Source organism: Anopheles funestus, chromosome 3RL, assembly GCF_943734845.2.
Source record: "Anopheles funestus chromosome 3RL, idAnoFuneDA-416_04, whole genome shotgun sequence".
In the NCBI taxonomy this organism is placed as follows: Eukaryota; Metazoa; Arthropoda; class Insecta; order Diptera; family Culicidae; genus Anopheles; species Anopheles funestus.
The window spans coordinates 51,997,121-52,012,149 of NC_064599.1; the positions used below are offsets into that span (position 1 = coordinate 51,997,121).

General features: G+C 40.2%; 2 protein-coding genes across 7 annotated transcripts in view; one reads left to right on the plus strand and one right to left on the minus strand.

Moving 5' to 3' along the window:
• Nucleotides 1-3,250: 3,250 nt before the first annotated feature.
• The window catches only part of LOC125767227 (uncharacterized), a 133,898-nt gene continuing 122,119 nt past the window's right edge, over nt 3,251-15,029 (plus strand). For 2 of the 4 annotated variants that reach the window (XM_049433582.1, XM_049433583.1), the window contains exons 1-2: nt 3,251-4,388; nt 6,195-6,784. In XM_049433582.1, the coding sequence (XP_049289539.1) occupies nt 3,276-4,388; nt 6,195-6,329 (1,248 nt within the window). In that variant the 5' untranslated portion in view covers nt 3,251-3,275 and the 3' untranslated portion in view covers nt 6,330-6,784. The remainder of the gene's footprint in view (nt 4,389-6,194; nt 6,785-15,029) is intronic. The other 2 variants (XM_049433584.1, XM_049433585.1) reach the window with 1 other exon arrangement.
• LOC125767221 (uncharacterized) overlaps nt 11,474-15,029 on the minus strand; it is an 82,365-nt gene continuing 78,809 nt past the window's right edge. For 2 of the 3 annotated variants that reach the window (XM_049433576.1, XM_049433575.1), the window contains exon 2: nt 11,474-13,580. In XM_049433576.1, the coding sequence (XP_049289533.1) occupies nt 11,679-13,142 (1,464 nt within the window). In that variant the 5' untranslated portion in view covers nt 13,143-13,580 and the 3' untranslated portion in view covers nt 11,474-11,678. Of the gene's footprint in view, nt 13,581-14,362; nt 14,399-15,029 lie in introns of those variants that run through there. The other variant, XM_049433577.1, reaches the window with a different exon arrangement.

A 15,029-nucleotide genomic window follows, 5' to 3' on the forward strand; every position in this document is an offset into this window, starting at 1 on the left:
CGGCAAACTTTTCTGCTGCATCTGTAGAAGATGCAGTTGGACGATTACCGCTTCACTTGGCAATGATTTACCCATCCAGAGCAATTGAGAACTTTTTAATAAGTAAAACACCGATACAGTCAATCAATTTGCAAGATAAACTTCTTCATTGGACCGCTTTAGATTATGCATTTGCAATGAGATCTGACACATCAATCAAAAACCTATTGTTTGCTGGGGCGACTGTTAATGGGGACACCTTACTTCAACAAATCGTATCTAACAACTTGAAGGATTTGATGCTTAACGCTCATGATTATGGAACATGGTTAAGCAATCATGAAAGCTACAAAATGGTCGTAAGAAAGCTTCACTTGGATTTAATTAAGAATTTGGCGAATGAACAACAAATTGACATTTTTTCTAGTCACAAAGAGCTTGATTCCTTGACTGTTGTAGAATTCTGCGTAAAGTACAATATGGTCGGTGTATTTAAACAACTAATGACCCAAATTGAAATTCGTGAAAAAATTTTAACAGAGCAATCACAGCACTTGTTGCAGATGGCATTCGATAGCAATGCTTCTGAAATCGAGACGTACCTAGCCAGAAAATGTAAAATGCCTTTGCTACAAACAAATGATAGTGTAGAACTTATTGCTGCTTTGAAATCCACAATTAAACTTAATCAAATGATTACATTTAAAATCATTTTCCAACAACTTTGCCACCAACTCAACATTACTGTGATTGAAGATGTAAAAATTATCGAGGACATTCAGGATAATAGTAACAACAACATACCATCGCTCGACGAAGATGATTATCCAAAGGTTTGTTGCGTACGGAGTTCTAATAACGTTCGATTATCGTTACCTGAATACGACGAAAAAGATATCCTGCATATAGGATACCTCGTCGAAGCTCTTCTTGCTAGAGCAGTACATGAGGGACACATCCAGATAGTCAAATACATTGTTCAGAAGACCAACATCCCTCCCTGTGAGCAATATCCCATACAAAACTGAGTTACCCGCGAGGCTGAAACAAGGCTGAAACAAGGCTGAAAGGCAGTCAACGTTTCAGCCTCTTTTGAGTGATTGACAGGCGCTCTCGCTCACTTGCATTGCCATCTCTTTTCTATGATTTCTTTCAGAATAGTGATAGTGATGGACACGATATTTGTGTGACAACGATGAAAATTATTTTTACTTGCTTTATTTTTCACATTAAATACAATTTTATTACTTTTTCATTGCACTTTGCTTAATATTATAATTTTTTAATCACTAAACACAGCTGCTTTCCATCTTTGCGCTGTGATTTTCCAACGGATCTTCGATGCACCAACGACGCCGGCTAGTTGTTTTTCTCTTCCTTACTGGTTGAAATGAAACTGTGAAACTGGAAAGAAAATCGTTATTAGTAAGATTTTAGCCAGCATTGCCAAATTAAACACATTAGCATACCTTTTATCAATATATTCAGCAAATATCCCTTATTTTCTCGATGGCTTCTCGGCACGCGTCTGTTGCTGCAAAGCGATAACACAAACTGAACACGATCGACGGCATCACTAACTGTGTGCTTGCGTGTGTGTGCACTTCTCCTATAGAAGACGGTTCGTTTCAAAGGCAAAGGACTAGAAGAGGGAGCACGAGCATTTTTTTCGTGTAGGAGTAACAGAGGCGGCATGCTAAAACTGACCGAAAATGAGTTACCTTGCTCGCAGGGTTTGAAACGAACCGTCTTCTATAGGAGAAGTGCACACACACGCAAGCACACAGTTAGTGATGCCGTCGATCGTGTTCAGTTTGTGTTATCGCTTTGCAGCAACAGACGCGTGCCGAGAAGCCATCGAGAAAATAAGGGATATTTGCTGAATATATTGATAAAAGGTATGCTAATGTGTTTAATTTGGCAATGCTGGCTAAAATCTTACTAATAACGATTTTCTTTCCAGTTTCACAGTTTCATTTCAACCAGTAAGGAAGAGAAAAACAACTAGCCGGCGTCGTTGGTGCATCGAAGATCCGTTGGAAAATCACAGCGCAAAGATGGAAAGCAGCTGTGTTTAGTGATTAAAAAATTATAATATTAAGCAAAGTGCAATGAAAAAGTAATAAAATTGTATTTAATGTGAAAAATAAAGCAAGTAAAAATAATTTTCATCGTTGTCACACAAATATCGTGTCCATCACTATCACTATTCTGAAAGAAATCATAGAAAAGAGATGGCAATGCAAGTGAGCGAGAGCGCCTGTCAATCACTCAAAAGAGGCTGAAACGTTGACTGCCTTTCAGCCTTGTTTCAGCCTTGTTTCAGCCTCGCGGGTAACTCAGTTTTGTATGGGATATTGCTCACAGGGATGGTCATTACTAATACACTCATTGTGATGGTCATGAGATTGTTACCGAAAGACGATGAAGTATGTCATGAAAAATCGATGTCTGCATTCATATATCTACTTGACAAAACAATAGATCGGCATACTACCGATGGTGAAGGTCGAAGTCTGCTACATATGACTGCTCAGAATGGTTGCTTCTTCATGCTGCATTGTATGATTGCCAAAGGTTGTGATCCTGCAGAGGTAAATACAAGAAACGGATGGAATGTGTTTCACTATGTTGCGTTTAATCAGGATGAAGATCGTTCGGACCAAATATTGGAGTTCCTACTGACATATTGCGGAATGGATTGGTTTCATCATTTGGACACGTTGGTCGATTCGGACAAAATAAAAACATCCAATAATGAATCCATCAGTACAAAGATGAATCCAAACAATGGAAAGACCAATACTGGCAATAAATTGAACAAAAATCGACATGCCTTGTTGGCAATGTTTGCTATATTCAGTAAAGACGACTTAACAAGTCTTTTGTCCGATCAGGAATTACAAGAAGCTATCCGATGCATGCAGGATGTAGCTCAGGGCAATGAGAAGTCTGACATCATTACGGGTGTTAAAGGATACAATCCTGAGTTCACTCTTCGCATATTTGCTGAATATTTCGCGGCATCTTGGATATACAGCAACAAACATCGCATGAAAAGGGAGAGCTTTTTCCGGTCTTGGAGTTATTGGAATGAAGAGGTTCAGCAAACTCGAAGCTTATTCAATCGCATGATAGTAAGAGATAGTGAAGGATGTGATATTCACATGGCTGTAATCAATGAATCAGTACAACAGGTCCGTGCTTTAGTTTCGAAGTATCCTTCGTCAACACTCGTGAGGGATTCGGTAGGTCGATTACCACTACACTTGGCAGTTATTGGCCGATTAATAGAAATGGAAAAATTTCTTATAGAAATAATGCCTCTTCAATCTATCAATGCGAAAGATGAACTCTTCGAATGGAGTGCTTTAGACTATGCATTTGCAATCAACTATGATATTACAACAAACGATTTACTGACTGCTGGAGCGGCAGTGAATAGAGACACCTTGTTTCAACAAATCATATCAAATCATTTAAACATTTTACTGATAGATGCTTTTAACTATGGAGAGTGGTTACATTCTCGTGAAAACACGAAGATGATAGCAAATCAGCTACACATTCAATTGGTGGAATATTTGCTCAACGAAAAACATCTTGACGTCTTCTCTCTTCTTGAGGAACTTCGTACTTTGACAATCCTAGAATTCTGTACTAGAATTAATCTGGTCAGTATTGTAAAACTACTTATGAATCAAACAGAACATCAACGAAATAGTTCATCCGATCAATCGAATCGGTTGTTTCAAATAGCGCTAGAGAATAAAGCACATGATACTTTGTTGTATTTCATCGATGAGTGCAATATGGTCCTTCCGAAAGTAAATAACACTGCTGAACTCATTGCTGCTCTTAAATTCACCTTCAGCAAAAACCATATGAATACATTCAAAATTATATTTCACCAACTTTGCTACCAACTCAATATTATTGTGATTGAAGATGTAGAGATTGTCGAGGACATTCATGGTCCTAGTAACAACAACATACCATCGCTCGACAAAGATGATTATCCAAAGGTTTGTTGCGTACGAAGTTCTAATAACGTTCGAATATCGCTACCTGAATACGACGAGAAAGATATCCTGCATGAAGGATACCTTGTCGAAGCTCTTCTTGCTAGAGCAGTACATGAGGGAAACATCCAGATAGTCAAATACATTGTTCAGAAGACCAACATGGTCATCACTAATAGACTCATTGTGATGGTCATGAGATTGTTACCGAAAGACGATGAAGTCTGTCATGAAAAATCGATGTCTGCATTCATATATCTACTTGACAAAACAACAGATCAGAATACTACCGATGATGAAGGTCGAAGTCTGCTACATATGACTGCTCAAAATGGTTGCTTCTTCATGCTGCGTTGTATGATTGCCAAAGGTTTTGATCCTGCAGAGGTAAATACAAGAAACGGATGGAATGTGTTTTACTATGTTGCGTTTAATCAAGATAAAGATCGTTCGGACAAAATATTGGAGTTCCTACTGACATATTGCGGAATGGATTGGTTTCATCATTTGGACACGTTGGTCGATTCGGACAAAATAAAAACATCCAATAATGAATCCATCAATACAACGATGAATCCAAACAATGCAAAGACCAATAAATTGAACAAAAATCGACATGCCTTGTTGGCAATGTTTGCTATATTCAGTAAAGACGACTTAACTAGTCTTTTGTCCGATCAGGAATTACAAGAAGCTATCCGATGCATGCAGGATGTAGCTCAGGGCAATGAGAAGTCTGACATCATTAAGGGTGTTAAAGGATACAATCCTGAGTTCACTCTTCGCATATTTGCTGAATATTTCGCGGCATCTTGGATATACAGTAACAAACATCGCATGAAAAGCCAGAGCTTTTTCCGATCGAGGAAATATTGGAATGGAACGGTTCAGCGAACTCAAAGCTTATTCAATCGCATGATTGTAAGAGATAGTGAAGGATGTGATATTCACATGGCTGTAATCAATGAATCAGTACAACAGGTCCGTGCTTTAGTTTCGAAGTATCCTTCGTCAACACTCGTGAAAGATTCGGTAGGTCGATTACCGCTTCATTTGGCAGTTATTGGCCGATTAAAAGCAATAGAAAAATTTCTTATAGAAATAATGTCTCTTCAATCTATCAATGCGAAAGATGAACTCTTCGAATGGAGTGCTTTAGACTATGCATTTGCATGTCGCTATGATATTACAACAAACGATTTAATGACTGCTGGAGCGGCAGTGAATAGAGACACCTTGTTTCAACAAATCATATCAAATGATATACGCGATTTACTGATTGATGCTCATAACTATGGAGAGTGGTTACATTCTCACGAAAACACGAAGAAGATTGCAAATCAGCTACACATTCAATTGGTGGAATATTTGCTCAACGAAAAACATCTTGACGTCTTCTCTCTTCGTGAGGAACTTTATAACTTGACAATCCTAGAGTTCTGTACAGGAATTAATATGCTCAGTATTGTAAAACTACTTATGAATCAAACAGGACATCAACGAAATATTTCATCCGATCAATCGAATCGGTTGTTTCAAATAGCGCTAGAGAATAAAGCACATGATACTTTGTTGTATTTCATCGATGAGTGCAATATGGTCCTTCCGAAAGTAAATGACACTGCTGAACTCATTGCTGCTCTTAAATTCACCTTCAGCAAAAAACATATGAATTCATTCAAAATTATTTTTCACCAACTTTGCTACCAACTCAATATTACTGTGATTGAAGATGTAGAGATTGTCGAGGACATTCATGATCCTAGTAACAACAACATACCATCGCTCGACAAAGATGATTATCCAAAGGTTTGTTGCGTACGGAGTTCTAATAACGTTCAATTATCGTTACCTGAATACGACGAAAAAGATATCCTGCATATAGGATACTTCGTCGAAGCTCTTCTTGCTAAAGCAGTACATGAGGGAAACATCCAGATAGTAAAATACATTGTTCAGAAGACGAACATGGTCATTACTAATAGAATTATTGTGATGGTCATGAGATTGTTACCGAAAGGCTATGAAGTCTGTCATGAAAAATCGATGTCTGCATTCATATATCTACTTGACAAAACAACAGATCGGCATACTACCGATGATGAAGGTCGAAGTTTGCTACATATGACTGCTCAAAATGGTTGCTTCTTCATGCTGCATTGTATGATTGCCAAAGGATTTGATCCTGCAGAGGTAAATACAAGAAACGGATGGAATGTGTTTCACTATGTTGCGTTTAATCAGGATGAAGATCGTTCGACCAAAATATTGGAGTTCCTACTGAAATTTTGCGGAATAGATTGGTTTCATGTTAGAAATATCCAATAATGAATTTAAATAATGGAAAGACCAATAAATTGAACAAAAATCAACATGCCTTGTTGGCAATGTTTGCTATATTCAGGGAAGACGACTTAACTAGTCTTTTGTCCGATCAGGAATTACAAGAAGCTATCCGATGCATGCAGGATGTAGCTCAGGGCAATGAGAAGTCTGACATCATTAAGGGTGTTAAAGGATACAATCCTGAGTTCACTCTTCGCATATTTGCTGAATATTTCGCGGCATCTTGGATATACAGTAACAAACATCGCATGAAAAGCCAGAGCTTTTTCCGATCGAGGAAATATTGGAATGGAACGGTTCAGCGAACTCAAAGCTTATTCAATCGCATGATTGTAAGAGATAGTGAAGGATGTGATATTCACATGGCTGTAATCAATGAATCAGTACAACAGGTCCGTGCTTTAGTTTCGAAGTATCCTTCGTCAACACTCGTGAAGGTTTCGGTAGGTCGATTACCGCTACATTTGGCAGTGATTTGCCCGTTAGAAGCAATTGAACAATTATTGTTAGGTATAATGCCTCTCCAGTTTATAAATATGAAAGATAAGCTCGCTTCAGATTACGCATTTGCAACGAAGTACCCCACAACATTCCATAACATTTTATGTTGCGGAGGGACAGTAAATGAGGACACTTTGCTCCAACAAATACTGTGCAATAATATAAAAGATTTGTTGACTAATGCACATGATTATGGAAAATGGTTACATTCTCGTGAAAACACCAAAAAAATTGCAAACCAACTTCTTAAACGTGTAGTAGAACACTTGCTCATTGAAAAACACCTCGATATATTTTCTCCCTATGAAGATATTGATTCTTTAACTGTGTTGGAGTTCTGTACAAAAAATAATATGGATGGTTTAATTGAACAATTTGCATTACGATTGGACTTTCGATGGATGCTTTCAGCAGAAGAGAGTAATCGTTTATTGCAGATAGCATTTCAAAACAATGCCCACTTCTTTTCAGCATACCTGGTCAATGGTTTGACTAGATGATAGTGTAGTTACTACTTTTTTCTAACTCATACTCATACTTTTTAATAATAGTCTCGATATCGTTGATTAACCGTTGTTGTATCTACTTGAATTAGCTGGTCTCCGCATTAATTGTGACATGCCAACTGAAAAATAATTTTTACAATCCTGTATCATACCTGCTCTACAGTTTAATTTCGATTTATTAACAGTTTTAAACCACACCAAGGCTTAAGCTATATACCATATTGCAACTCCAGAAATTAAACAACTTCGTTCATCCAAATACACTTAGAACCCAACAATTATGCTGAAGTAGGTAGCAACGCAAACGTGTGCGATTTGCGGCACGAAAGAAGTTATAGGTGTTGTGTTAAGCTAACTGTCGCCGACAGGGTCACTCCGTTAGAAGCGCACACCGCGTGGTGCGAGACATAAGAGCTGCATCGGCATTTTGGGAGAAGCGGTTGATCGAGTTTCGCGCCGGTGCCGCGGATTTCGCGATGTCAACAATTTGGGAATTTGGGTGCTACGATCAATCGCAGCCCAAAATGCTGATGCATCGTTGATCGCACGCACCACGCAAACCTTTACCACGGCTTTGCGACAACGACAATTTGGGTGCCGAGTAACGACAAAATAAGGCAGCAACAGGTGGTGCGCGTAGGTTAAACATTATTAATAAGTCAGCAAAAATCTAGTATTTAAGATCGTTAATTTTAATCAATAAACGAGTATGTCTCAAAGTACCCTGGGGTGGATGTTTCAGAAATTAGTGCTCGAGCCGGCGTGTACTGCACCTGTCTCGGGAAGTTTTATTCGAAAGAAATTTCGCATAAATTACAAAACCAAACGCAGCATGAAGCTATTGCATCAGCGCTGCGCGACGACGGTTTTTATCGATATGACAATTGTAAGTATTTTTTTCGGTTCAATAACCAGGGCATTATTAAGGAATTATTAAGAAGGCGAGTGCGGAAGTGGGAAATGGGAACGTTGAAATCGAACAGGTCATGGTCTCTGTTAAAAGAAGCGATCAGGATCATTCTGGCCAAAAACCGAACGGCGGGTTGGAATAAGGATGGGAGGCCTGTCGCGAAGTCTGCGAGAAGGAACATACAGTGGTAGGAAAGATAAAAGGGAAGGAACATCGAAATCGGCGGAAAGGATGCAGGCAATGAAGTAGGATTGCGCTTGCCAATGGCGGGATTCAATTTCTATTAAATCCAGCAAACGGCAGCGGAGAGAATAAGAGGGTACAGGAACTGAGTAACCGTGAAGAAATCTACCTAATGCGAAGCGCGTAAATTTCCTCTGAACTCTTTCTAGTCTCTGCATGGCAGTACCTCCAGCTGGAGTCCACACGACGCTGGCATAATCAAGAACGGACCGAACCCAGCAACAGTACAGTGCCTTAAGACAAAGAGGATCGCGAATTTCCGAAGCCAAGCGCATAATGATGATGATGATAAGTCCCACCTCTTACCCCAACACAGGTTTGAGAAGGACGGAATTACCGCATATATAATAATTCCAAGACAGCCGGGCAGCAGCAGGTCTCCCGAAAGAGATGACGCAACATTTAGGTGGACAGAGCACCAACCCATTATACAAACACCACAGATAGAAATTGTTTACAAAACTCTGGAGAGATCGACAATCGGAGGACGAGGACACGGGAAGAAAGATTTTTGTATCGTCAGCATAAAGGAGATGTCCATCAATTGGGAGAACATTGATGCAGTCATTGATAAAAAGGGAGAAAAGGATAGGACTAAGTGCACTTCCCTGAGGGACACCAGACAAGCCCACAAATGACGAAGAAATGGAGATGACCGGAGATATGGCAAATGCTGGTATCGTTGAAAAAGAAACTACATATGAAGGAATATTAGGTGGGTAGGTTGAATGCAGTGCATTATTGAGTTGCAACCGTTTCGTTGCGCTGCTCCCATGCGACTGTCTGCGCACACCTCCTTAGCGCTATTTTTTGGGTTAAATCGCTAGAATAATTACAGCGCGTGCCCACCTAACATTTTCTTCTTTTCTCCTACACATATACAAATAGAAGTCGCTGATGAAATTGTGTTATCCGTTGTGACTCACCAGAAGAACTGGTATGTTATATAATTAGCGGTGTAAGCGCAATATGTACTGGCCGTTATAAAAAATACAATATTAGTTTTAGTGATTTGTATGCCCGCGACAAGACAACGGACAAGAAGGAAATGCCTTGTAAAAATTGTACTCACTGCAGCCCTTTGAGGTTGACGATACGACTAAATCAATAATCGTGTAATATAAATAAATAAAAAATAGTTTAAGTCATTCCTCACGAACGACGAAAAGAAGCTGCAAAGTGTCGCATTCAAAAAGGAAAGAAGTTGGTGATTTGTGGACTTAATCTTTGTAGCTGAACGCAACACGGACGGTAAATTGAAGCATAACAGGTTCGAATTCTTCTTTCATTGAAGCTCTTGTTTCAATTGCACATGTTTATTCTAATGATGATTCTCTAGAGTTGTTGGTGAATTCTGTTTTAAAAATGTATTTAAATTGATATTGCATTGCAAACTATGTCCGATGATTTAGCACACCTTTACATACGTTTATGTAAGTTATACCAAAAACTCTCTCTCTCTCTCTCTTGTTGGCTTTAACGTAAATAAAAAAATATAAAACTAAAAGTAAATACTTAAAAGTAAAAGAAGCAATTTTATTCACTAATTGCTTAAAATATTATTATATCAAATACGATTTTCACTTGTCTATTCCTCCTGATATATTTATAATGAGTACATTGTTTATTATTCGAACTTGTTTCCTATTTATAAATTACATTGACTCTGGTGTTGTATACTTAAACCTTAACAAAATGCTCATAAACTTCACTATACGACTACGTCTTGCAGTTTTTCTTCATTGAATTTGTAAAATATTTGGTAAGGAAAAAATGCAAAAACTATTTGTTTCAACTGCGTGTGTTTCTTTCTTGTAAGAATATTTACCCCTTGGTCGACTATAGTTGATGTAATGCAACGTAGAGAGAAGAAAAGAGCAACAAGCCTTTTTGCCCCTGATTTATTCTAAACAAGCGTATTTTGTTCCGTCTAGGCTACAAATCGTGAATCGTATTCCAACAACTATTTTACTCTCAATTTTCAAGTTTGTAGTTTTTTTTAAAGTTTGGTGTGGGTTAGTTTAGTCTGTTGACTATTTTTTATTACTATGCCAAGGAGACAAATTCAAAATACTTTTTATGTACGTAGGAGAAAGAAACGAGTCTGAACTCAAAATAAAGCTCTGAATTATTTCCATCGTATTCCTACAAGTATTTGTTTTGAAATACTTGGAGTTTCTTCATATAGTTTGCCGCGCAATTTGTCCAGATCGGCGAAGCATACAGAACAATTAGTCTAACATTTTTGTTATACATTTACAAAGCAGTGTAGGGGTCTTAATACTTTTTCACCAGAGCAATTTTTTTTCCTATATGTGTTTTTAAAAAGTTAATTGTTAGTCGTTTATCTAACGTGACATCTAACTACTGGACATTGTTAGTGAAATTGTAGACGAGGAAATAAATTGGCGATCGTTCGGTTTTGCTTCTATTACAATACTACTTTATTCTTAACTTCTATCTTAAATCTAATCCTAACCCGATACGCACTCAGGATCGCTCGTGAGCGGCGTTTATCCTTCCTGCTTGATTCCTTCACTTCGATGCTCAATCCTCATCCTTAACATTTCGCCCCCCGTGGAAAGGTCTTCGACTTTCTACTATTCCTTTTCAAATTCTAATTTGTCTTGCCCCGGTAATATGCACAGTTTCGAAATTGCCCGTCGATACACTCCGTCTTTTGTTTTAACTTGAACAACTCGCACGTGATTATCTTGACCCTTGTATGTTAGAGTGATCCTACCAGTGGCCCATTTCAGCGGAGGTAAATTGTCTTCCTTCACGAGTACCATCGTCCCTTCCTTTATGTTGTCCCGTTTGCTACTCCATTTCGTCCGCGATTGTAGTCCCGACAAGTAATCGGTTTGCCATTGCTTCCATACGCGTCTCAGGAACTCTTGATTCTTTTGCCATCGTGTTTTACGCACACGTAGCCGTCCGTCAAAGAAAAAAATAAGAGCGAAGTCGTCAATTAAAACACGTTACAATTTATTGCCACTTGCTTTGTTTAGCAATTAACGCACCGAACAAGAGAGCATATCATCGATCGCACGCAGCTTAAATACTAACTCACGCAGGATGCGGTGAGAGAATTTCACGCATCAAATTCTCTCCCACGCACGCTCCCATATGACACATCGATATCTGACGTGCGAACACGAGGTCATCGGATCAAGTGCGTCTCAAAACGCACGCATTATTTTGAATTTTGAAAAGCGGAGGAACGCATCCTCGCTTGACGGTTTGGAACACCGTTATGTTCCATAACCACCATCGATCCAATCTGTTGATGTTGATGTCAGCATACGATGGCTCTAAAATGGACACTAAACTACGATTAATAAGGAAGTGACCAGGTGTCAGTACCTCTAAATCCTCGGGGTCGGATGACATTGGTGTGAGTGGTCGAGAGTTTAAGCAGGCTTCGATTTGGATGATGAGCGTCTCGAGATCTTCTTTTAACAGGATGGTTGCGCCAATTGTTGCCTTTAAATGCCTCTTGAAACTCTTAACCGCCGCTTCCCATAAACCTCCAAAGTTCGGTGCGCGTGGAAGAATAATTTTAAATTCGATTCCTTCGTTGACGCAATGCGATGTAATCGCGTGTTTCGTTTGTTGCATGTCGAAAAGGCCAGCTAACTCCTTCAAGGCTCGTTCTGCTCCACGAAAGTTTTTTGCGTTGTCACAGGATATCGTTCTTGGTTTTCCTCGCCTTGCAACGAAACGCTTCAGTGCTGCAATAAACGCCTGGGTTGACAAATCTGCTACGAGTTCCAAGTGTACTGCTTTAGTCACCAGGCAGATGAACACTGCGACAAAACATTTCATAGGGGTGGCTTTCCGTGGTGCTAGTCGATACCATAGCGGTCCACACAGATCAATTACGGTATTAGCGAATGTCGCTGTTGGAGTGACTCTTTCTGATGGCAAATCACCCATTATCTGCTGCATCGTAGTTGGTCTGCTGCGAAAGCATTTCACACACTCGTGTACCACCCGTCGTGCTAGATTGCGCACTCGCAAAGGCCAGAACCTTTCCCGAATCGTAGCTACTAGTAGTTGCGGGCCCGCGTGCAATAGTTGTTGATGGTACGATTGCATGATGAGGATCGTTAGAGGGTGTTTTGAGTCGAGTAGTATCGGATGTTTGCGCGTTTCTGATACTGGAGCGTTTCTTAATCTACCGCCTATACGTAATATACCATCTTTCAATACAGGAGCAAGTGCCTTTAAGCTGGACTTATGCTTCACTTGCCCGTCTCGTCGGATATCAGCGATATCTTCTGCAAAGCTTTCGGTTTGTGAAATACGAATCAATGTGGTTTCAGCTTTCTGTAGTTCGTTGCTTGATAATATTCCCTTTCGACGCTGGGTTCGATTTACGCTTTGGCTGTTGTACCGGAATCGAAGGATATATGCTACCATCCTCAATAATGCTGGATACGATGATCGAAGACCGAAAATGGGATTCACCCCACTGTTGCTAACAGCCATTGCTATGGAACGTTCTTCCATCTCTTCTGGAGAAAACACAGCATTCGGTACATTGGTCTGCTCAACCCAGTTGATTGGTTGACACAACCATTTTGGTCCATGCCACCAGGTTTCATTTTCCTTCAGCTGGCTAGGGCTCATTCCCCTGGATATAATATCCGCTGGATTGTCTGCACCCGCTACATGGTACCATCTACTCTGGCCTGCGATGTGCTGAATCTCCAAGATACGATTAGCGACGAACGGCTTCCATCGCGACGGATTTCCAGCTATCCAATGCAGCACTATCGTTGAATCCACCCAAAATGTGCACTTTATGTCGCGTTTTAAGCTGCTCTGTAGTTTTTTTCCACAAATGGCACAGTAATAAAGCGCCCGACAATTCCAACCTTGGTAGCGTTACTCTTTTCTGTTTCCTTCCATTTTCAATAGGCGCTACCCACTTGGCAGAAATCGCATGAGAGGGGGGAAATTTCTTCATTCTCGCTACCCCTGACCCTCACTTTCGAGCGATCGTGCGACAAACTCTCACTCCACCACCCTACCTCATTCACACACGCTCCCATATTCTATGTAAACCTTCACCGCAACCTGCGTCACCAACCCACCCCACACCTGAACGGTCGCATACTCGAAGTGTTAGACAAATTTTGGTTCCACACTTCGAAGCCTGTCGAGGAGTGTGGCACTATATTGTTTTTCGTTGCCTCCTTTCTTTCACTGCAAAATTGCTTTTGCCCTGTCTTTGGCGTATTCATATGAGTTTGGCCTTTGCTGGAGGCGGAGGTGTGTGCGCAAGCGTTATCGTGTTTTGTGAAGTGATTCTTTGCTCCGGTAAGTAATGTGAAAACTAGTGATTGTGATAAGTGAATTAATTCTATTCCTTGTGTTTTGTGCGTAGTGAATCCCATCGAGTCGATCAGCTGATGGAAAGAGTTTGGCCGTGAAGCGGAAAGGGTGAAGCCGGAGTTAAACCGCAGGATAGCAGGACAAATCACATCGGAGAGAGTGCTGAATACTCGCCGTCTTGAGAGGTACGCATTTTAACACTCGAAATGAGTTAAAGGAAAAAAAACAAAGTGTAAAGATTTCTCATGTCTCTCCGTTTTTTTTTTCTATATATTTACAGAAACCTCTGCCGAACATAGGAACCCCATCCCACCGTCCGCTTCGCAGAACGCCGGCAGTTTTTTTACCTGTTCGTCGCATGATGAGCGTATGTGCAATAAAAAAAGGGATCGTATGTATTTCCTGCCCACTTGGCAGAAATCGCATGAGAGGGGGGAAATTTCTTCATTCTCGCTACCCCTGACCCTCACTTTCGAGCGATCATACGACAAACTCTCACTCCACCACCCTACCTCACTCACACACGCTCCTATATTCTATGTAAACCCTCACCGCAACCTGTGTCACCAACCCACCCCACACCTGAACGGTCCCATACTCGAAGTGTTAGACAATTTTGGTTCCACACTTTGAAGCCTGTCGAGGAGTGGGGCACTATATTGTTTTTCGCTGTCTCCTTTCTTTCACTGCAAAATTGCTTTTGTCCTGTCTTTGGCGTATTCATATGAGTTTGGCCTTTGCTGGAGGCGGAGGTGTGTGCGCAAGCGTTATCGTGTTTTGTGAAGTGATTCTTTGCTCCGGTAAGTAATGTGAAAACCAGTGATTGTGATAAGTGAATTAATTCTATTCCTTGTGTTTTGTGCGTAGTGAATCCCATCGAGTCGATCAGCTGATGGAAAGAGTTTGGCCGTGAAGCGGAAAGAGTGAAGCCGGAGTTAAACCGCAGGATGGCAGGACAAATCACATCGGAGAGAGTGCTGAATATTCGACGTCTTAAGAGGTACGCATTTTAACACTCGAAATGAGTTAAAGAAAAAAAACAAAGTGTAAAGATTTCTCATGTCTCTCCGTTTTTTTTTTCTTCTATATATTTACAGAAACCTCTGCCGAACATAGGAACCCCATCCCACCGTCCGCTTCGCAGAACGCCGGCAGTTTTTTTTACCTGATCGTTCAGCG